Source organism: Danio aesculapii, chromosome 8 (genome assembly GCF_903798145.1).
Source record: "Danio aesculapii chromosome 8, fDanAes4.1, whole genome shotgun sequence".
Classification (NCBI taxonomy): Eukaryota; Metazoa; Chordata; class Actinopteri; order Cypriniformes; family Danionidae; genus Danio; species Danio aesculapii.
The window spans coordinates 29,815,381-29,834,962 of record NC_079442.1 but is presented as its reverse complement, the minus strand read 5'-3'; the positions used below and the strand labels follow the sequence as shown (position 1 = coordinate 29,834,962).

General features: G+C 35.9%; 1 protein-coding gene across 2 annotated transcripts in view; it reads left to right on the top strand.

Annotated features, from left to right (window-relative positions):
• Positions 1 to 19,582, top strand: part of sema3gb (sema domain, immunoglobulin domain (Ig), short basic domain, secreted, (semaphorin) 3Gb) — a 76,190-nt gene that overhangs the window by 35,113 nt on the left and 21,495 nt on the right. For both annotated transcript variants that reach the window (XM_056463658.1, XM_056463657.1), the window contains exon 2: positions 5,493 to 5,622. In XM_056463658.1, the coding sequence (XP_056319633.1) occupies positions 5,529 to 5,622 (94 nt within the window). In that variant the 5' untranslated portion in view covers positions 5,493 to 5,528. The remainder of the gene's footprint in view (positions 1 to 5,492; positions 5,623 to 19,582) is intronic.

Here is a 19,582-nt window from a genome sequence, read left to right as displayed (position 1 = left end):
AATATACTTATTGCAATAAACAAATATGTATTTTAGGTGTGCATTATGCATCAAATATTGTCTTTTTCTTCATTAAGACATGAATTCTTTTTCCAAATTGCATTGTTAGTCGTTTTTCTTAATCTGTTTTATCTATTATTTTCTGTAAAGCTGCTTCTGACTATGACATGTCCACACTAAATGTTTATAAGAGACATGTTTAAGGGATTATATGCAACATCCTTCATTTATTCTCTTAGGTAAGAAAGATCTCCACTTAAATATACTTAGAGGGAAATTGTGTTTTATACATTATAAAGCTTGAAGCATAAGAATCGGTGTGAGGACAACAGTGTCAGTGTCATTTTGCATTAGCTAGATTTAGCTGTAAGGGGCCTAATGTTTCGGAAAAATTCTCTTATCCTCATTAGAGTTGCATTCATTTAGTCAAAAATACCATGAAGCCATCAACATATTGTGAATCTACAGATTGACAATCGTTCTGAGCCCTGAGTCTTTGAGCTTTTCTATTCTAAAACATGCTCACAAGTGTTTGTGTTCCTGTTCCGGTTATCCCTCATTAAGCATGTAAATCTGTGTGCACAGCTTGCGTAGTTACGTGCTCCCCATGTTTAGCACCTCAGATCAGGCTGATTTTCTGCAGATATACGGAGACTCGCAGTTGGGTTTTGCTGGGACTAAGAGTTTAAGATTTAAAGCAAGACAGTGTGACATGGATTTGCTGTAGCTGGAAGGATTTGGCAGACATACTTAAGCAACCATTGCTCTCAAACCGCATAGTTTTCTAATCTCTTTTGGGCGCTTGTCCTCACTGCAGAAAGACCTGCTGCCCTCTCCCACACAATCTAACCCTATTTTTATAGAAAAAATCCAGCTGGGTTCAGAAATTGCTCTCTTTTTTCCCCTTCAGATATAAAGCCAAAAAGAAAACTAGACTGTGTACCTATGGATAATTTGAGCTGCTGTGTTTAAAAACCTCATTGTTGAGATTTAACTGGCCTGCCCTTGGGAAGGTGTTTATGTTCCTCACAGCGAATGGTAGTAAATACTCTAAGAAAAGAGAGAAACTTACAATCCTGTGCAAACATTTCAGTAGTCACATATTAAAAAGCCAACCAGACACATTCAGTGCTTTGTTTTCGTTTCTCTGCTGAGTTTCTGGCATAGGGCTGGAGGATATGGCAAAAATGCAATCTCTATAAATCCTTTCTATATTGAATGGTAACAATATACTGTTAACCAGTTACAGTTATTCCGGCTGGGTCAGTTGGCATTTCTGTGTGGAGTTCTCCCCATGTTTGAGTGGGTTTCCTCCGGGTGCTTCGGTTTTCCCCACAGTCCAAAGACATGTAGTGACATCGGTCAATTGAATAAACAAAATTGGCCGTTGTGTGTGTGTGTGTGTGTGTGTGTGTGTGTGTGTGTGTGTGTGTGAATGCAAGAGTGTATGGGTGTTTCCAGTGTTCTGGTGCTGGAAGGGTGCGTCCGCTGCGTAAAAACGTGCTGGATAAGTTGGTGGTTCATTCCGCTGTGGTGACCCCTGATTAATAAAGGGACTAAGCCGAAAAGAAAATGATTGAATGAATGTTTAACAGAGCAAGAACATTTTAACTCGATTACGAATAATGAAGGAATATTTTATTTGTTTATTTAATTTTTGTTTTGCCCTCATAGTTCACTGACAGGTTTTTACAGTAAATGTGCTCAAATCTGTCTGTCTGTCCGTCTATCTATCTGTCCATCCATCCATAATTATTTATTGAACATCAACGTTGAGCAACTGAAATTAAAACACACATTGCCTAAAAAACCAATAGTCACTTTTTTCTTATGAAAAGTTAAAATAATTAACTTGCACTTTTGCAAACAAAATAAATTATTTTCAGTGTTTTTCATTTTAGTTTTTCTCAGTGGCTTTGGTGCATTTCTCACAACGCTATTTACATTTGCACAACAGTTGATGCATTTCTCAAAACAATTGGTACAAACTGCACAACCTAATTGATAACCTGCAAAAGCGTGTCACTTGCTCAAAATGGATAGCTCATACCTCAAAAGCAAGTATTGATGTCAATGAAAGTGTCAGTGTCATCAAGATGAAAAGTCATGACACCATTGTTTATGAACAAGATAGTCAAATGGCTTTGTCATGGTTTCATTAGGACAGTTTACTCTGTACATTTTTTTCCAATGCAAAAAAGTCAGATTTTGGTGACATTTCCTAAAAATGCTCAAGACAGCACTATATACTATTTGCACAGCCATTTAAAAACTACAGTAAAGTTAGCCATCACTGCATTTAGTGAGGTATCTGAGTGCAAGACACTGAATATGTATGTTTCACATTTTTACTCTTTGCATATGCTCTTTGCAATTCTAATTTATTTACAGATATGTGCAGAAGAATAAATAAACCTTTTATTTACAACAAACATCAACTTCCTTTGGGTAGAGCTGTGCACAACTGTAAACAATATTGTAGTACATATTGGAATTGAACCAACAAAAATAGGTCTGTAAATCATTCATGAAATTGTTCAATTTAGAAGACATTTCAGGATAAAAAAGATTACAATTTTTTGATAAAATTTGCTTGACCGATTTTGATAACAACATTTCAACATTCAACATTTTTGCATGTAATGACTCAGGTAATGAAATGAGGACTATTAGTTTTATATGAAATGACTATTCAGCATTCACAAGTTTAGTTAATTTTGACTGACATGACATAAGCAAATGATAATGTTATAAAACAGCAGAGAGTTGTATGAAAGCAATTGATGCATGCCTAAAAGCATTTGCAATCTGTTGGAAGGAATGAGAAACTGCTACTTTGATGTGCTCAAATGACTGATTGTTTTGAGAAATGCATTAACTGTTGTGCAAATGTAAATAGTGTTGTGAGAAATGCACCAAAGGGACTGAGAAAAACTGTAAAAGTAGAAAGCAGCATCTTTTCTAAAAAAAAAAATAGCACCTGTATATCCTGCAAGTAAAATTTTATATGCATGCTTTCTTCATGGGTGGTTGTTTTTTCTTAACGCTACCTTAATGTAGAAGTGGAACCGGCAGACGTGCAATAACTTTAAGGTAAACATAAAACAAAAGTCTCCATATGGAGCTCCTCCTGAGACTCCAACAGGCTCTCACCTCTCTCTCAGTCCCGCCTACACTCATCAACTATACCAATCTAACCAATCACAGAGCTTGCGCTATGCATCGTTGCAACTTGTAGTCAAATTTTTTGAGAGGTGCACGTCAGCCACGGCGAGGGGTCTCGACACAGAAGAATAAACAGAGCGGGGTCACGTGCCTCGACACCTGGTAAGGGAAGTAATTGAAAAAATCAACCTGGAAAAATTTGATTGATTATAGGTTGTGAATTACTTTTCGATTAATCGCCCAGCCCTACCCCTTACGCAATATCTTTTTTTCAATTGTCTACAGAACCAACCATCATAATACAATAATTCCCCATTACCTCATTAACCCAATTAACCTACTTAAGTCTTTAAATTGCACTTTAAGCTCAATACTAGTGTCTTGAAAAATATCTTGTAAAATATTATTTACTCACATCTGGCAAATATATAACAAATCAGTTATTGTAAATTAGTTATTAAAACTATTATGTTTAGAAATGTGTTAATCTTTCTGTTAAACACAAATTGGATATAAAATATACGGGGGTGCTAATAATTTTGACTTCAACTGTATATTCCGTTATAAGTTGTTAATGCTTCCACTTTTAAAAGAGTATCCCAACAAATCCACAAGAATAGATGGTTCATTAAATAACATTTTTAATTTACTAAGCTATTGTGAACTTTTACCATGACGCACACTCTGCTTTCTGCAATACTGGGCAAAATCATTTTCAGTATAACACAATTAAAGATTCCTGTTGTTGCATATTTCTGATGTGTGATTGGCACTTAGGATCATTCATTCATTCATTTTCCTTTGGCTTAGTCTCTATTTCAGAGGTCGCCATAGTGTAATGAACCAACAACTATTCCAGCATATGTTTTACGTAGTGGATGCCCTTCCAGTTGCAACCCAGTATACACCCATACACATTTATTCACACACACGCTCACTGTGGACAATTTAGTTTAATCAATTCACCTATAGCGCATGTGACTGTGGGGGACACCAGAGCACCTGGAGGAAACCCACTTGAATATGGGGAGAACATGCAAACTTCACACAAAAATGCCAACTGGCGTTCTTGCTGTGAGGTGACAGTGCTAACCAATATCAAGTAAAAATGTCCAGAGGTTATCACCGTTATCGACGTAGATTTTATCGTGATTTGATATGATATCGTTTATCAGCCCAGGCCTACTCTGGCAAGACTTTTCTTAAAGAGGTTGTTCATACGATTGTCATGAAACATAGATTTCACGTTAAAATTCTAGACATTTATAATCGGGACATGAAGCATCATGAATATGAATGAGATTGTATGCTTGCTTATGACAACTGTCATTAAGTGCAGTCATTTCAATAGCAACGGTGACATTGTTTGAGACGTCTTTATGAAAGCTTGACATAAACCGATACATCATAACCTGTCAGTGTCTGTCATGACAACTTGACACCCCATTAAAAAAATTCTAGAATCGCCCCTCAAATTTAATGCAAAAATACAATCCAAAATCAAACAAAAAGTGCCCAGGGGTGGCTTAATTAATGTGTTGGTGCTATTTGGGTAAGGGATTTATCAGAATAAACAGCAAAAGTAAGTCCAAGGCACTCGAAAAATTTAAAAAGCCTACACTGAGCCTTCATCAGGGTAACAGAGATCAGGAGAGTCTGGAGTTTCTTTTGAACACTATGATGGTCTCATGATTCATTAGAATATCTAAACAATATTAAAATAATATATTGAACAAAAATAAAAATTTTAATACCGTAAAATTATTGTGAAAAGACTGTTGAAGAAATAGAAAATCAAAGAAATAAGAGAATCAATGCAAATCAGTTAAATATGAAATTGCGAAACACATTTTTTCACCACCCCTAATAACGTATAACCCCTAATGTTTGTATTTATGGACTATGATGCATCTTCGAGTCATATGCAAAAAGTGTGCAAAAATATGGCTTTTTTAAATCATTTTCATGCTGTAAAACTGCGTTTTGACTGTTGAACGGATTTCATGCTTTTTTTTGTGAGTGTTATAATAGCCTTCTATTATTCTGGATCTGGAATTTGCACATTCAGCATTGTATTTGTTTTAGCAAACACTTGGAGTCATTGTTTAACAAATAATGAATTAACTATTTGCTAATGCTTATTAAATGATTCCTAATGTGTAGTTTTTTTTAAGTGTTACCGTTTTTTCTTGTTGAGGGCAAAATTTGCAAACACCAATTGAAACTAATCCCAAAAGGTATACAACTGCTGTAACTACTGAATGAGTTTTCTTAATGTTTGACAGTGTTTAACACGTGAACTGTCTCTGTCTCTCTCACTCCTGCAGATCTCGGAGGGTTAAACCGCTGTCATTATTGTGAACATGAAGCCATCTCTGCTTTTCACTTTGAGTTTGTGTGTCTGGGGTTGTCATGGCAACACCCGCACAACACCCCGAGTGCACCTGTCATACAAAGGTGAGAAATGTTGTGATTTGATCCTCCCTTACACATTTTATTTAATGTATTAATTAGTTTGAGTAAACAGTAAAAAAAGATTAAATTAGTTTCTCCTTTGTTTGGTAATTAAATGTGTCATTGAGGTGAAAATTATTAGCATGCATCTCATTATTATAAATTGAATTAGTTACTTAAATTAATTAATTATTTTTAGCCTTAATAAACACCTGAATATTTTTGGGTCTTAAAAGTGTCATTCAGGTGGAAAGTGATGCATTTTTTATGCTGGATATATGAGGGAAGTGTCATTTCTACACCTAGAAGTGCCATGGATTTTTAATAGAATATTAAAAAGATATGGAAATGTATTTGTGAGCCGTGCTTGCAAAATAACTCAGAATCCACACTGGTTAATTACGAGCTAAAGACAAAATGTTTAATATTTTCACCAAAAACTCTTTAAAATTAAGCAGAATATCACAAATAAACATCTCAAATTACATTCATTTGTTTGTTTTTTGAGAGGTGTACTACACTGAAAGCATCTTGGCTTAAATGCTGATGTATTCAATAGCAAAATAATTCTTCTTTTAAAATTACTGTTGTTTTCATTTTGCTCAAATTAATATTTTTATTATTGTTGTTTATTTATTTTAGAATTATGCAATGAAAGGTCAAAACGTCTAGTCATTTATTTTATTTTGTGTTGTTATTTTATATTCTTTCAGTTTTTTTAAAACCTTCAGACACAGATTTTTCTCAATATTGCCAAATTCCAACAGGAATAGCTCATTTTGTGTAGTTCTTCTGTAAATAAGATAATGAACGCATAAATGACCCTGGCCAAATATAGTTTTGACCGTCTTTGGTCTCAAGAAATGATTAAGAACCACTAATTTATAATAAAAAATATATATATTTTTATATTTTTTAAATATATACAAATATATATTTGTTTTAATGTTTTAAGGGTAAATTAAGAGCAGTTCACCTCTGAAAATACCTTTTGATGCTTTTATAAACATACTGTATAGAGGAGAGCGGGGCACAAAGTAACACTTTTTAGTTTTGGCCAAATAATGAGCAAAGTAATGGGGTTAGACAAACCATATTTTTACCAACAACACACAAACCTCTCCTACAAATGAGCACTAAAAGTATGATCGCCAGACCTATGGTTTCTGTGCAGTATTGCCAGGAGTAAAAATGTTACTATTTACCCCACCTGTGAGGCAAGTTGTAACAGACAGAGTGTTAGTTACTGTATAACACATGCTTAAAAAGGCAGATTTTACTCAATTAATTTAAATTCAGTTTACTTTAAATAGTATGTTTCCTCAGTACTTGGCTCAGTTTTTTTATTCTACATAGCACAGCATGTTTATTTATTTATCTATTCGACAAACACAATTGGATTTATTTGCATTATTATACATTACTTTAAAATGCATTTGTTTGCATTATAGACCATTTCAGTGTGGTCATGTCATTTGCCCATGAACATTTCCTGTTTGTTGTTGAACCATTTCATAACTGTAACAAGAGGCAATTCAATCATAACTTAATGTTAAAACAGTCGTCATAACATTATTTATCAAAATGTGGACCTTTTTAGAATCTCGAAAGCTATGGAAATGAAAAATGTGGAACAGGAAATACGTTGGGATCGTTGTTAATAAAAAAATGTTTTCTATTAAAAAACATTTTGGATTTAAAAAGCCCTCATCATTACACTCAAAATTCAGAAAATGTTTTATTAGTTTAATTGGTGTCCAACAGTGTGTGGCTACTTTGTAACACCCTGTTATACCTAACCCCGCTGTGTCGTGTTTTTCTCAAAACTGGCTAGCTGTCACTGTGTGGTTTTTTTATGGGTTTTTTTTTTTTTTTTTTTTTTACATCTTTCAAAATGGTTCCATCTTTTAGCCTAGAACACGGTAATCACAACAATATAAGATTTTACTTACCTTTACAGATTTTTTTTTTAATAAAAAAATTACTGTAATAAAAAATACTTTTATGCTGCAAAAATGGTTTCTCCTGTGTTTCTCATTCAAATTTTGCCGAACTTTTTCAATAATTGGCAGGAAGACGTCTACCGACACTGTGGTAAAACCCCGGAAGCATGTCATAGTTAACCCTGAGCAAATACCTTAAAACTCTGTGTTACATTTTGACCCTCATTACTTTGTGCCCCCCGTGCTCCACTGTCTTTCTTCTGTGGAACATTCATTCATATATTTTCTTTTCGGCTTAGTCCCTTTATTAATCTGGAGTTGCCACAGCGGAATGAACCGCATACTTATCCAGCATATGTTTTATGCAGCGGATGCCCTTCCAGCTGCAACCCATCACTGGGAAACATCCACACACACTCATTCACACACATACACTACAGATAATTTAGTTTACCCAATTCACCTACACATGTCTTTGGACTTGTGGGGGAAACCGGAGCACCTGGTGAAAACTCACTTGAACACGGGGAAAACTTGCAAACCAACTGACCCAGCCGAGGCTCGAACCAGCGATCTTCTTGCTGTGAGGCGATCGTGCCACCGTGACGCCCTTCTGTGGAACAAAAAGAAGATATTTCAAAAGACAAATATAATCTTTATGTTCATATCAGATCACACATCATTGGACCCTCCGGACTCCTGAAAATCTAAATATTTTCAAAGAAAGAAATTCATTCAGATGTCGAAGGACTTGAGGTTGTTAACAACACAAAAGACGGCACAATGTCATTTTTTGGTGTCTTGTTGTTTTAAGAAAATACTGTCTCTTCCTATTTGAGTTTCTTGTGCACGTGCCTGGTTCTAAACCTTGGATGTTAATAAATGTTTTCCTCAAACTTTCCCTCTTTTGAACTCTTGGATATAATAATGCAGCTAATTTAAAAGAAAGCCATGTTGAAATTTTCTGCGAGCCCCGAGGAACCTCGTTTTCATGCTTTGCGGAGCTTCCAAACACTTTCTGTCATCAGTGGCTTTTTAATGCCTCTTTTTCTCCCAGTTCCTCATGTCACACTCTCTTTCTGTCTCACACTTTCGCGCTTCCTGTCTTCCTGTGTATGTTTTGAGTCTGGCACCAGCATGCCTCATCTCCCAATTAATGCCCCAGAGAGGGGACTACCCATCATCCCCTCTGTCACGGCGGGGCACAAAGAGATGCAAGCAGAGCGAGGCAGATGTTTGAAGTTTAAAAGTCAAATCTCTCGCACAAAAGCATTAGCATTTTTCTCCCATTCAGCTCGCAAGCGGCGGTCAAACCGCAGGTTCCAAAAAACACAGCGGAGTTGTGTTGTCAAAGAGATATTGTTTTTATATAATGAAACGTGCGTGCAGACACATTTATAATGCTATTTTGCCCATCCGTGTGACAGAGGCGCAGCAGCACAACAGGTCAGAGTCTGACATGAATTCGCTCTCGATTCTCAGAAACTGTCACACACAAAACCCAGCAGGTGCTTCTGCAGTGGAGCCCCATTACTTTGTATAATCCGTCAGAAAGCATTCACACACTCTCATAAACACACACACACACACACACACACACACACACACACACACACTTACAGTCTTCTCCACAAGGTATATTTAGTACACAACCTTGTGGTGTGTGCCAGCCGGTGCCAGTTCAGCAAGCTGAGGCACGGCTCTTCATGACACCTCATGTTTTAGGATGCTGGGTTTTCCTAACACTGGGTCCTGACCAGACACAATGCAGTGATATTGATGAATATTTTTGGGGCAACAATGAATGAAAGTGCTGTGCATTCTAATGAATAATGAATTTTTTATGCTTTTTGTTGTGGTTGTCATTTTTTAACATCCTTAATCAGAATTTGCATACTTGATGTTAAATTTACACTAGCCAGAAAGTCTTTGGACATTTAAATATACACTGTAAAACCCAGCAGTCAACTTTATCAAATTAAATGAGTGTAGTTAACTCAGAATTGACTGAAAGTTAATTCTACTCATTTGAAAATAGTTTTGAATTCAGTGTTAATTAAATACCTCATTACTTCAACTTAAATGGAGAAAGTTCACAGTACTCATATAGATTAGTTTTTTTAACTCAAATTGTTTGTTGCAACCAGTTTCCTCAAACGGTTTGAGTTGACATAACTTATTGGGTTTTACAGTACTCAGTTGGTTTAAGTTCTCTTCATTTATTGGGTTTTGCTGTGCTCAAATTGCTTCATTTACTCAAATGGATTAAGCTCACAGTACTCATTAGGATTAGTTTTTGATCGTAAATGGGTTGTTGCAACCGGTTTCCTCAAATGGTTTAAGTTAGAGTTGAAGTCAGAATTATTAGCCCCCCTGTTTATTTTTTTTCCCCAATTTCTGTTTAACAGAGAATGTTTTTTTTTTTCAGCACATTTCTAAACATAATAGTTTTAATAACTCATTTCTAAAAACTGATTTATTTTATCTTTGCTATGATGACAGTAAATAATATTTTACTAGATATTTTTCAAGACACTTCTATACAGCTTAAAGTGACATTTAAAGGCTTAACTAGGTTAATTAGGGAGGTTAGGGTAATTAGGCAAGTTATTGTATAACGATGGTTCGTTCTGTAAACTATAGAAAAAAAATTGCTTAAAGGGGTTACTAATTTTGACCTTAAAATGGCTTTAAAAAATTCAAAACTGCTTTTATTCTAGCCAAAATAAAACAAAAAAGAATTTCTCCAGGAGAAAATAAATATTATCAGACTGTGAAAGTTTCCTTGCTCTTGCTTCCTTACATCATTTGGGAAATATTTATTCAAAAGGGGGCTAATAATTCTGACTTCAACTGTAACTAACCAGATATGTAATGTATAACTTTTATTGAAGCCCAGATGTCCTATTTTGTTGTCTTCATAAATCCAAATTGAACAGTTTTTTTGATTTTATAAACAAAGAAAGCATCTCACATGCAAGTAGAGTAATTAAATGTGAGAAAGAAATTAAATGTCAAAATGTGAGCTAATATCATCCAAAAGTTTGTTCAGTATCAATTCACAAGCAATAGTATTATAGTTACATTATTCTGGATAAAAAATGTTTGATTAGAGCCTATTTAAATCTGTAAGCTAGTGTGCTTCAAAACAGTGACAAAATTAGCATTTAGAAGATAGAAACATCGAAAGCTGGCAGTTTGTCACATTCACCTAAATGGATCAACATCACCTAAATCGTTTCCTGTCACCTCCTACTTCAGTTTCTCATCAAATCTTGACCAATCAAATGCTCTGGGATATCTGACATGTCCCGCCCCTTTAAGATGCTGAACATTTGCATTCACTGGCAGAGCTATGATAAAACGAAACGCTATTGGCTGTTTTTTAAAAGGGGAGGAGCTTCTCCGTCTCCCGCCCTCTACTTGTTTTAGTTGAGATTGTCAAACATTGAATAAGAAATGCACATTTCAAAGCACTTCACAGAACCTTGAAGTGCTGTTTGTAAGACTAGAAAACAGCCAGTGCTCCTTTTGACTATTATTATTTTTCATAATTTTACAAGATTTTAGGTATTGTATGTCCAGCTATGAGCGCGGGTTTACATGAGTCTTTGAAATGCAGTGTGTGTCCGAGTGTCTGCGTGTGTAAGTGTGAATGTCTGTGCACCCGAGTGTTTGCGATGGCGATTATGACCCCGGGTTGACTGGGGTTATTATGTGCGTAGGTGACAGTGGGATAGATCCCTGTTCTGAGAAACCGGATTGGCTTGTGGCGTTTGAGGTTTATTATTAGCTTGTGTGGTTGCTGTGTTTACTCCGGCCAAAGCACAGGGAAGCCCCCCAAAGCATGACAGGGCTCGGTGCCAGCAACCTGCTTCAAAATGCCACAGAGACGGCAGGAATGATCGGAGCTTCAGCCGGTGTCATCCAGCCTCAATCCATCTCCACCCCACAGCAGCACACCGGCTTTATTGGGATCACGGATGAATCAGACGCATGATCAGGGTGGGGCTGGATTCTGGGAGCACCACTCAGGGGATCTAAATCAAAAGGTTCTAGTTTTATGCTTTAAGTTTTTTTTCTGTGAATGAAATGACTAAAAAACTGACATTGTATTATATTTTTTGTCCACAAGATATTGTATGCGTAAATTGTAAAATAGCTGAAATATTACATTTCTCTCAGGATGTTATTTATGTTGATATATCCTGGTAGGTCTGAATTTGGAATTAACTTGTTAATGCCTTGTTTAATGAAATAAAGCTACTTGAGTTTTTCAAAGGCCACATTTTAAAAAGTTATTTTGTCCTGAACAATCAAGCAATATACACTGAAAATTGTCATTGGATTTACATACAAGTGGTTGCAAACAATTTCTATAGGCTGAGTTTAAACAAATTTAATTGGTTTGTTTAAATTTAGCCAAAATAAATTGTTTGCAACTACTTACTTTAAAAAACTGTAAATTAAATAATTAATTTTTTCAGTGTATTTACTTTATAACTGAAGGGGGCTGAACAACATAGTGAGGATCCAAATGCAGGCTTTATTTAGAGTAGTCAGACAAACGAAAACAGGAACATGCAGGGAAATGTGGAAGTGTCGTGAGGTAATATGCAGAAGGTAGATACAGGTGGCAGGCAGGATAAACAATAAAACAAAGCAAGGGTCAAAACACGGAGCGATTAAACCACGAAATGCTTTGTAATGTTGGAGGGTATGAAACCAACAAGACTCAGCAATGTCGGTGTGTGGCGTTTATATAGTCTATGTAATCAGTCTTGAGTAGCTCTCAGCTGTGTGTGGGTGTTTAATCTATGGAGAACCGGGACAGGTGTGTGTGTGGTGCCTGATGGGAGTTGTAGTTCATATGGTGGCAGAATTGTAGTCCGAGTTAAAGTAAATGTTCTCCAGCAATCAATGAGGGTTATATTGCTGGTGATCATGACATATTTAAACCTTTAGAACTTTACAATGAAAATTTTTTGAAGATGATTGAAATGTTCTTCACTCTTCTTACTGTTTACTGAAAGGATTTTTGGGGAACAAAAAACTTTAATGGCATCACTGCAATTAATGGCAAAACTGCAGTTTTTTGGAATCTTTATTTGTTAAAGAGTTAGTTCACACAAAACTGAAAATTCTGCTTATGATTACTTACCCATGTCACTCCAATCCCCTGAGACCTTTGTTCATCTTCACTACAAAAATTAAGATATTTTAGATGTAATCCGAGAGCTTTCCGTTCCTCCATAGACAGCAGAGGTCTGAGATGTTTAAAGTCCAGAAAAAAAAGCAAGAGCATTGTCAAAACATACGAAGCTCCAAGAACATTTTTACATGGAAAAAAATACGTATGCGAAACCGTAAGAACTTTTTCACCTATATTCTTTCCCACGTCAGGTCCAAGTGCACAATTACTATGTGCAGTATGATGTATTTCCATTAGAGTCTGCAGTGTCATATTTTGGTCTTATTAAACAAACACAGTAATTATAGAATTTTCATTTTAGGGTAAACTAACTTTTAAGTGTATTTTACTGCAACATTTGCATCTCAAGTTTTTAGCATCAACCCTTTAAACTTTTTTGGGTTAAACTCTACTTGTATGATTCTCAAATTATTCATTTGAACTTTCTTTTTTTCAAAACTCCTCCAATCCCCAAAGCCTGCACTGCTGTGATTCTGTGCACTCAGTGACTGAATTCTGCCCTAAAAAAACAGCAAACAAAAACAAAGTGCATACTGTATAATAAATTCAAGTTCATTTGTATTGCGCTTTTTCCAATAATGTTTCAAAACAGCTTTACAAAAGGTGCACATTATTGCATTACAACCAAATTAAGTTAAAGTTACAATCAAATAGAAGTTATTTTATACAAACATAGTTAACATGCAATCTTATTGCATATAGGTGATGTCTATGTGTACATGTTTAATGAAGTGTATTTGTGTCTTAAGTGTATGTGTTGTCCTATGTACAAAGTATGAAATTAATTTTAAAAAACTACATCATAATTCATGCCTGGATAAATGTTTTGTCCCAGCAAAATGCTTCTAGACAGTGTTGTCAAGACAAAGCAGTTAGAGTGTAGACCGTATTCATGGACCGTCAATACAAATATAAATATTGCACTTTTTATTTTGATCTAGATAAGTTATGAACATTGAGCTAGTTATTGAGGATTCATTTCAGCAGCTTGGAATCGATTAGATTATGATTTTATTTGTTTACTTTAATCTTTAAAACTTAGATTTACTTTACATTAACAAATGATGCAGTACATGAAATCTAACATTTTATAAAAGCATAATTAGGATACTTTAATTAAACTAATACCTGTGAAGTTTGACAGTCACACTGAGTGATTTTCATCATTATCAGTTTTATGTTGATATTGTGTGGCCTTATTAGTCGGTCAGTCTTTTTCTTCTCAAGGCCTAAAGGAGTTACTTGAGTGCTTGAAGGGAGTAAAGCTCAAATTCTGTCTGGAACCAGGCCACTTTCCCAGAGTCCCACTTCAAAACTGACAGAAATGCCTGCTTACAAATGTGGGAAACAATTTTGGAAGGGGCATGAGGATAAATTAATTCTGTAAAACAGAATTACGAGCAACAAGATCAGAAACAGATCTATGGGAAATGAGTTTTCTTCGCTGGCTTTTCACTGAAAATTAATGAGAATTTAGAATTACACTACAGTAAATCTTCACAGATTTCCAGATTACTTGGAATTACACATGAATCATGAAGTTGCACACATCCACTGGCTCTTGAGTGTTTGTTTATTCAGATTTTTTTTAAAATTACTGTTTGTGTAATTTCCTTAACATATTTTCTAAAGTTACTTAATTTACTGATTTAAAAAACAGATTTACCCCAAGAACCGGTATTTTAAAGAAAAGTAAGTGGTTACACTTTGTGATGCCTTTATTTAACCATTTTATGGACTAAGTAACTTTTAGATGTTAAATGTTCAGCGGGAAAAACAGCCATTGTCTTCCACAGTATGTTTTGTTCCTTCTATAGATATCAATAGCTGTTTTTCCAATGTTCTTCAGAATATCTAGTGTTGTATTCAACGGAAGAAATAAATAATAAAAGTTTGGAAGCATTTAAGTGTGAGGAAATGTTGAGGAAATGTTCATTTTTTGGTGAACTTTGCCTTTAAGGTGGCAGTCTACTAATAATATAATGACTGCTTGCTTGTTTACTTTGCAAGTAATTGTTTTGTTAAATAAAATCTATTCTAAATAAAATGAAAGTGAAATATTCACAGTTTCAGAGAAACTTATATTAAACTTTACATTTTTAATGACAAAATCATGCATTGGCGGTGAGTTACAATTTAATTAATTTAATCAAGTAATTTGAATAAGCAAGACAGGCTTAGCAGCACTGAACACGTTTCCAGATTACCTCAGAAGAACAAACTTGTTTGCGACTCCCTACGACACCCTACGTCAGGGAAATTGTGACAAAATCACAATGTGATCTGACCAGGGCTTTAGACAACAGAAGGGCTTGGGGGGGGCACCGAGCAACATCTTACAATGGTGGATATGCAGGGCATCTTGTGCAATAATTTGTACCTCTTGAACACGTCTGTCTAATTTCCAGTGATATAACTATTGTTGTAACTTATCTCTGTTGTTGAATCAAAGCCTTACAAATGAATACAAATGGCTTTTTCACTCATATGTGACTGTCCAAGTTTCTTGTGTAAAGTGTTTGTTGGCAGATGGATTTATAATGAGGTAATGTAGAGTTTTGCATTTCATCTACAATCAGTATTTCCTTCCCTGGAGAAACTCGAAGGAATTCCTAACCAGTGAGCCACTTTAGCTTGATGTCCTTTCCTGTGAATTAAGCTCTGGGTTTTTTCTTCCATGCTGGCCTTGAATGAGCCTCCCGTGTCCAAGTAATGATCTTGGCCTTTAGGAAAAAATATCCAGGGCAAAGTGGCACAGAGGAACCGATTTAACAACATTATTAAAAACCAGATCTGTAATGATTCTCATGATACTCTACCCTTTTTTCCATTCATCTGGCATTCAGCTTGCAGAGTGTTTGGCTTGCAGCCAGAAAATTAACACTAAATAATGTTAGAATTCTTATGTTAGAAGATGTGCTCACATCAAGATGACACTGTTGACTAAATATTGATTTGGGGAAGGCAGTTTGATTATTGTATCGTGATTCTGTTTTGAAATCTTTATTTGATTGCATTGAATATAGTAGGGACTAGCTTTGTAAAAATAGCAATTGGTTGTGTCTGATTACGTCAGTGCTCAGATCAAGGCCTGCCAAAATAAACAAATGCCTCTGAACAATATTGTGATCTGATCCCTCTCTTTCTTGTTATGTATATCGAATTCAAATGGAACGTTGAGAGAAATATGTTCAGTGCAGCATACAATTTCAGACTGTTTAGATCAGGGGTGTTCAAACTCAGTCCTGGATAGTTTAGCTCCAACTTGCTTCAACACACTTGCCTTGAAGTTTCTAGTATACCTAGAAGAGCTTGATTGGCTGGTTCAGGTGTGTTTAATTGGGGTTGGAACTAGAATATGCAGGAGACCGGCTCTCCAGGACTGTGTTCAGACATCCCTGGTTTAGATACATTTCAAGGTTCAGATTAATTCAGAAACTATATTACCGATTGCCGTTACCATCAGGACTGCTGGCAGAGGATTCAATGCCATGTTGTTGTAAATAATGTTCATTTTCTTGCACAGATGTTGTCATGGGGTTTCATTTTGTTTTGCCTTTATGTTTTTTTGGACTCTAAAAGTGCTGTGCTCATTGAAAATACATGCTTCAACAATTTTTAGTACTTTAGGACATCAGTGATGGGGCACAAAATTTCAGCGTTATGATTGTTTGTAGGTCAAGCTGCCTGTGAAGGGTCAACTGCAAATCATAGACACTATTTTTTTGTGATGTTGATTTGGTGTTGTGCAAAGAACTATAAGAAAAACAACCTTTTCTTTACAGATAATATGCGCTTGTAAATACCATTAGTGTGAAAAGGAACAAAAGTTTTTGGTGTCAAACTGCCACATAGCACTCATTGTACCTACTACAGTTAAACATACACTCACCAGTACATCTCTGCAACTACTTGTTAACACAAATTTCTACTGGGATTTTTACGCACAACTATCTCTAAGGTTTATAGAGAATAGTCCAAAAAGAGAAAATGTCCAATGAGCGGCAGTTCTGTGGGCACAAATGCCTTGTTGATGCCAGAAGTCAGAGGAGATTGGCCAAATGGTTCCAGCTGATAGAACAGCAGCAGTAACTCTAATAATCACTCGTTACAACTGAGGTATGCAGAAGAGCATCTCTGAACACACAATACGTCCAACCTTGAGGCAGATGGGCTACAGCAGCAGAAGACCACACCAGGTGCCACTCCTTTCAGCTAAGAACAGGAAACTACAATTCGCACATGCTCACCAAAATTTGACAATAGAAGATAAGATGCTTCGACATTCAGATGGTAGGGTCAGAATTTAGTGTCAACAACATTAAAGCATGGAGCCATCCTGCCTTGTATAAACGGGTTAGGCTGCTGGTGGGGGTGTAATGGTGTGGGGGATATTTCCTTTGCACACTTTAAACCCATTAGTACCAACTGAGCATCGTGTTAACGCCACAGCCTACCTGCGTATTGTTGCTGACTATGTCCATCCCTTTATGACCACAGTGTACCCATCTTCTAATGGCTACTTCCAGCAGGATAACGTGCCATGTCATAAAGCGCAAATCATCTCAGATTAGTTTCTTGAACATGACAACGAGTTCACTGTACTCAAATGACCTCCAAAGTCAGCAGATCTCAATCAAATAGAGCGCCTTTGGGATGTGGTTGAACAAGAGATTTGCATCATGGATGTGCAGCCGACAAATCTACAGCAACTGCATGATGCTTTCATGTTAATATGGACCAACATATCTGAGGAATATTTCCTGTACCTTGTTGAATCTATGCCATGAAGTATTAAGGCAGTTCTGAAGGCAAAAGGGGGTCCAACCCGGTACTAGTAAGGTGTACCTAATAAAGTGGCCGGTGAGTGTATATATTAAAGTACATTTTTGCAGGTTCACAAAAACGTAGGCGGAAGCATGTATTTACAATTAGTCTGTCCTGGTTGGTAGACAATTTTTAATGAATCATACTTCAATGCTCTACTACTAAAGAAACATTGGAATCATCTTGGATAGCCTGAGGGTGAAAAATGAATTTGTTCATTTTTTTAAGTGAACTGTTGCATTAAATCTTTAAGATTCCTTAAACCAGGTTTTGAAAAGTGCTCTGCAAGTCATTCTATTAAACAAACTTCCTGAATGAAAACATTTTATGGAAACCTTATGCATTTAGGTCATGACCTAAATATTTTGATTCCCTTAAAAAAAAGTCTGGCCTAAGGCTGATAAAGTCAATGAGGCTTCTGGAAAGAAGCTGTCAGGACAAACTCACAGCAGGAGTTTAGACGAGGCTCAAACTAGAGACATCCAAAAGAAATATACAGACGTGCATAGTTTGCTGTGCTCCTTATACAGTAGGTGTCTTTTTTCTGAGCTGACTGTACTGAACCGCTGACGCAGCTCCTAATATTTCTTCCAGATGTTTTTTGTAATGAGACGTCTTTATTCACAGAGGCTGTAACTGCTGTCCACCTGCATCTGATGCGATTACGATATTATTGTTGGTTCACTGTAATCTATGATTTTATAATTTTTGCAGTCTTTTAAAGTTTTGCAGCAACATACACAATAAGTTTTGAGATGTATGTCTCCTAAAGGGACAAAATCCAGTTTTCCACAGCACAGTAATTGAGGGGTCTGGCTTCTTATTCCTCCCAACAGCATTGCATAACGTCTTTTTAATAGGCAACTGAGGGCATGTTAATAAATGGGCAGTTTTCCTCATTGTTTAGTATGTTCCACAGTCATCAGCTTGTCTCTGTGTATTAGGCAAGAGATTTTTGCATCTTGTTGAATCTTGGGAACTCTGGACTCAAGTGCTCCACTTCTCTACATCTCTAGGACCCTATTGAGTTCTAATGAGCCACTAAATTAAACACAGCCTCTCAAACATGTATTGAGTTAATCAGATTTATGAGAATCCTCTGTGCTTTTCAGTATGTTCAGCCACAGTTGAGCTATAGAACATACTGATGAGTCTGTGTACCTTCTTGGAGACAAGTTCTGTGAAATAACCATATTTGTTCACTGCTGGCCACGAACATGGCTGACATAACATGTCAGTTTTTTTCTCCAGAGGCAGTGTTATAATGGTTTTTAACATTTGTGAATGTGCAATAGACTATAAATTTGTTTAATTGATTGGAAAAACATACAATTTACGTGTTAAAACACGTTGTAAAAACTAGGTTGATTTTTTTTCTTTCTCGCTCCTTGCTTTCAACCTGATTTGTCTGTATTTGGCACCACCACAGTATTTAGGTTTGGCCAACAGTTGGGACATGGTGAGTGGAAAATCTGACTGCTTTTGTCCTCCTTAAATGATGCCATTGGCAGTGTTTTTAAATTTTGACTCGTGGCAGAAGCTGGCAAGCATGGATATACACTCTCACTGTCTCACATTAAGAATCACTACTGTTCCAGCTGGTTGTAAAATAATAAATAAGACTCTGTACTAGTAGCTGAATTCCATTTAAAAATGATTTTTGTGTCCTGCCATAATTGAAAGGCATTCAGTAATTCAAGTGCAATGTATACTATATCACAGGGAGATTTCTTATTTTCTTTTTCTTCCTAATAATTAAATATAATTATTTAAATAATTGTTCCCCAGTACTGGGTTGCGGCTGAATGGGCATCCACTGCGTAAAACACATTGGCTGTAGCGACCCCGATACTGTAAATAAGGTACTAGGCAGAAGGAAAAATTAATAAATGAATGAATAATTAAATAATTGATTATAATCAATTAATAATATGTAATATTACAGTAAAATGCTACTTGTAATATGTAATATTTAAATAGT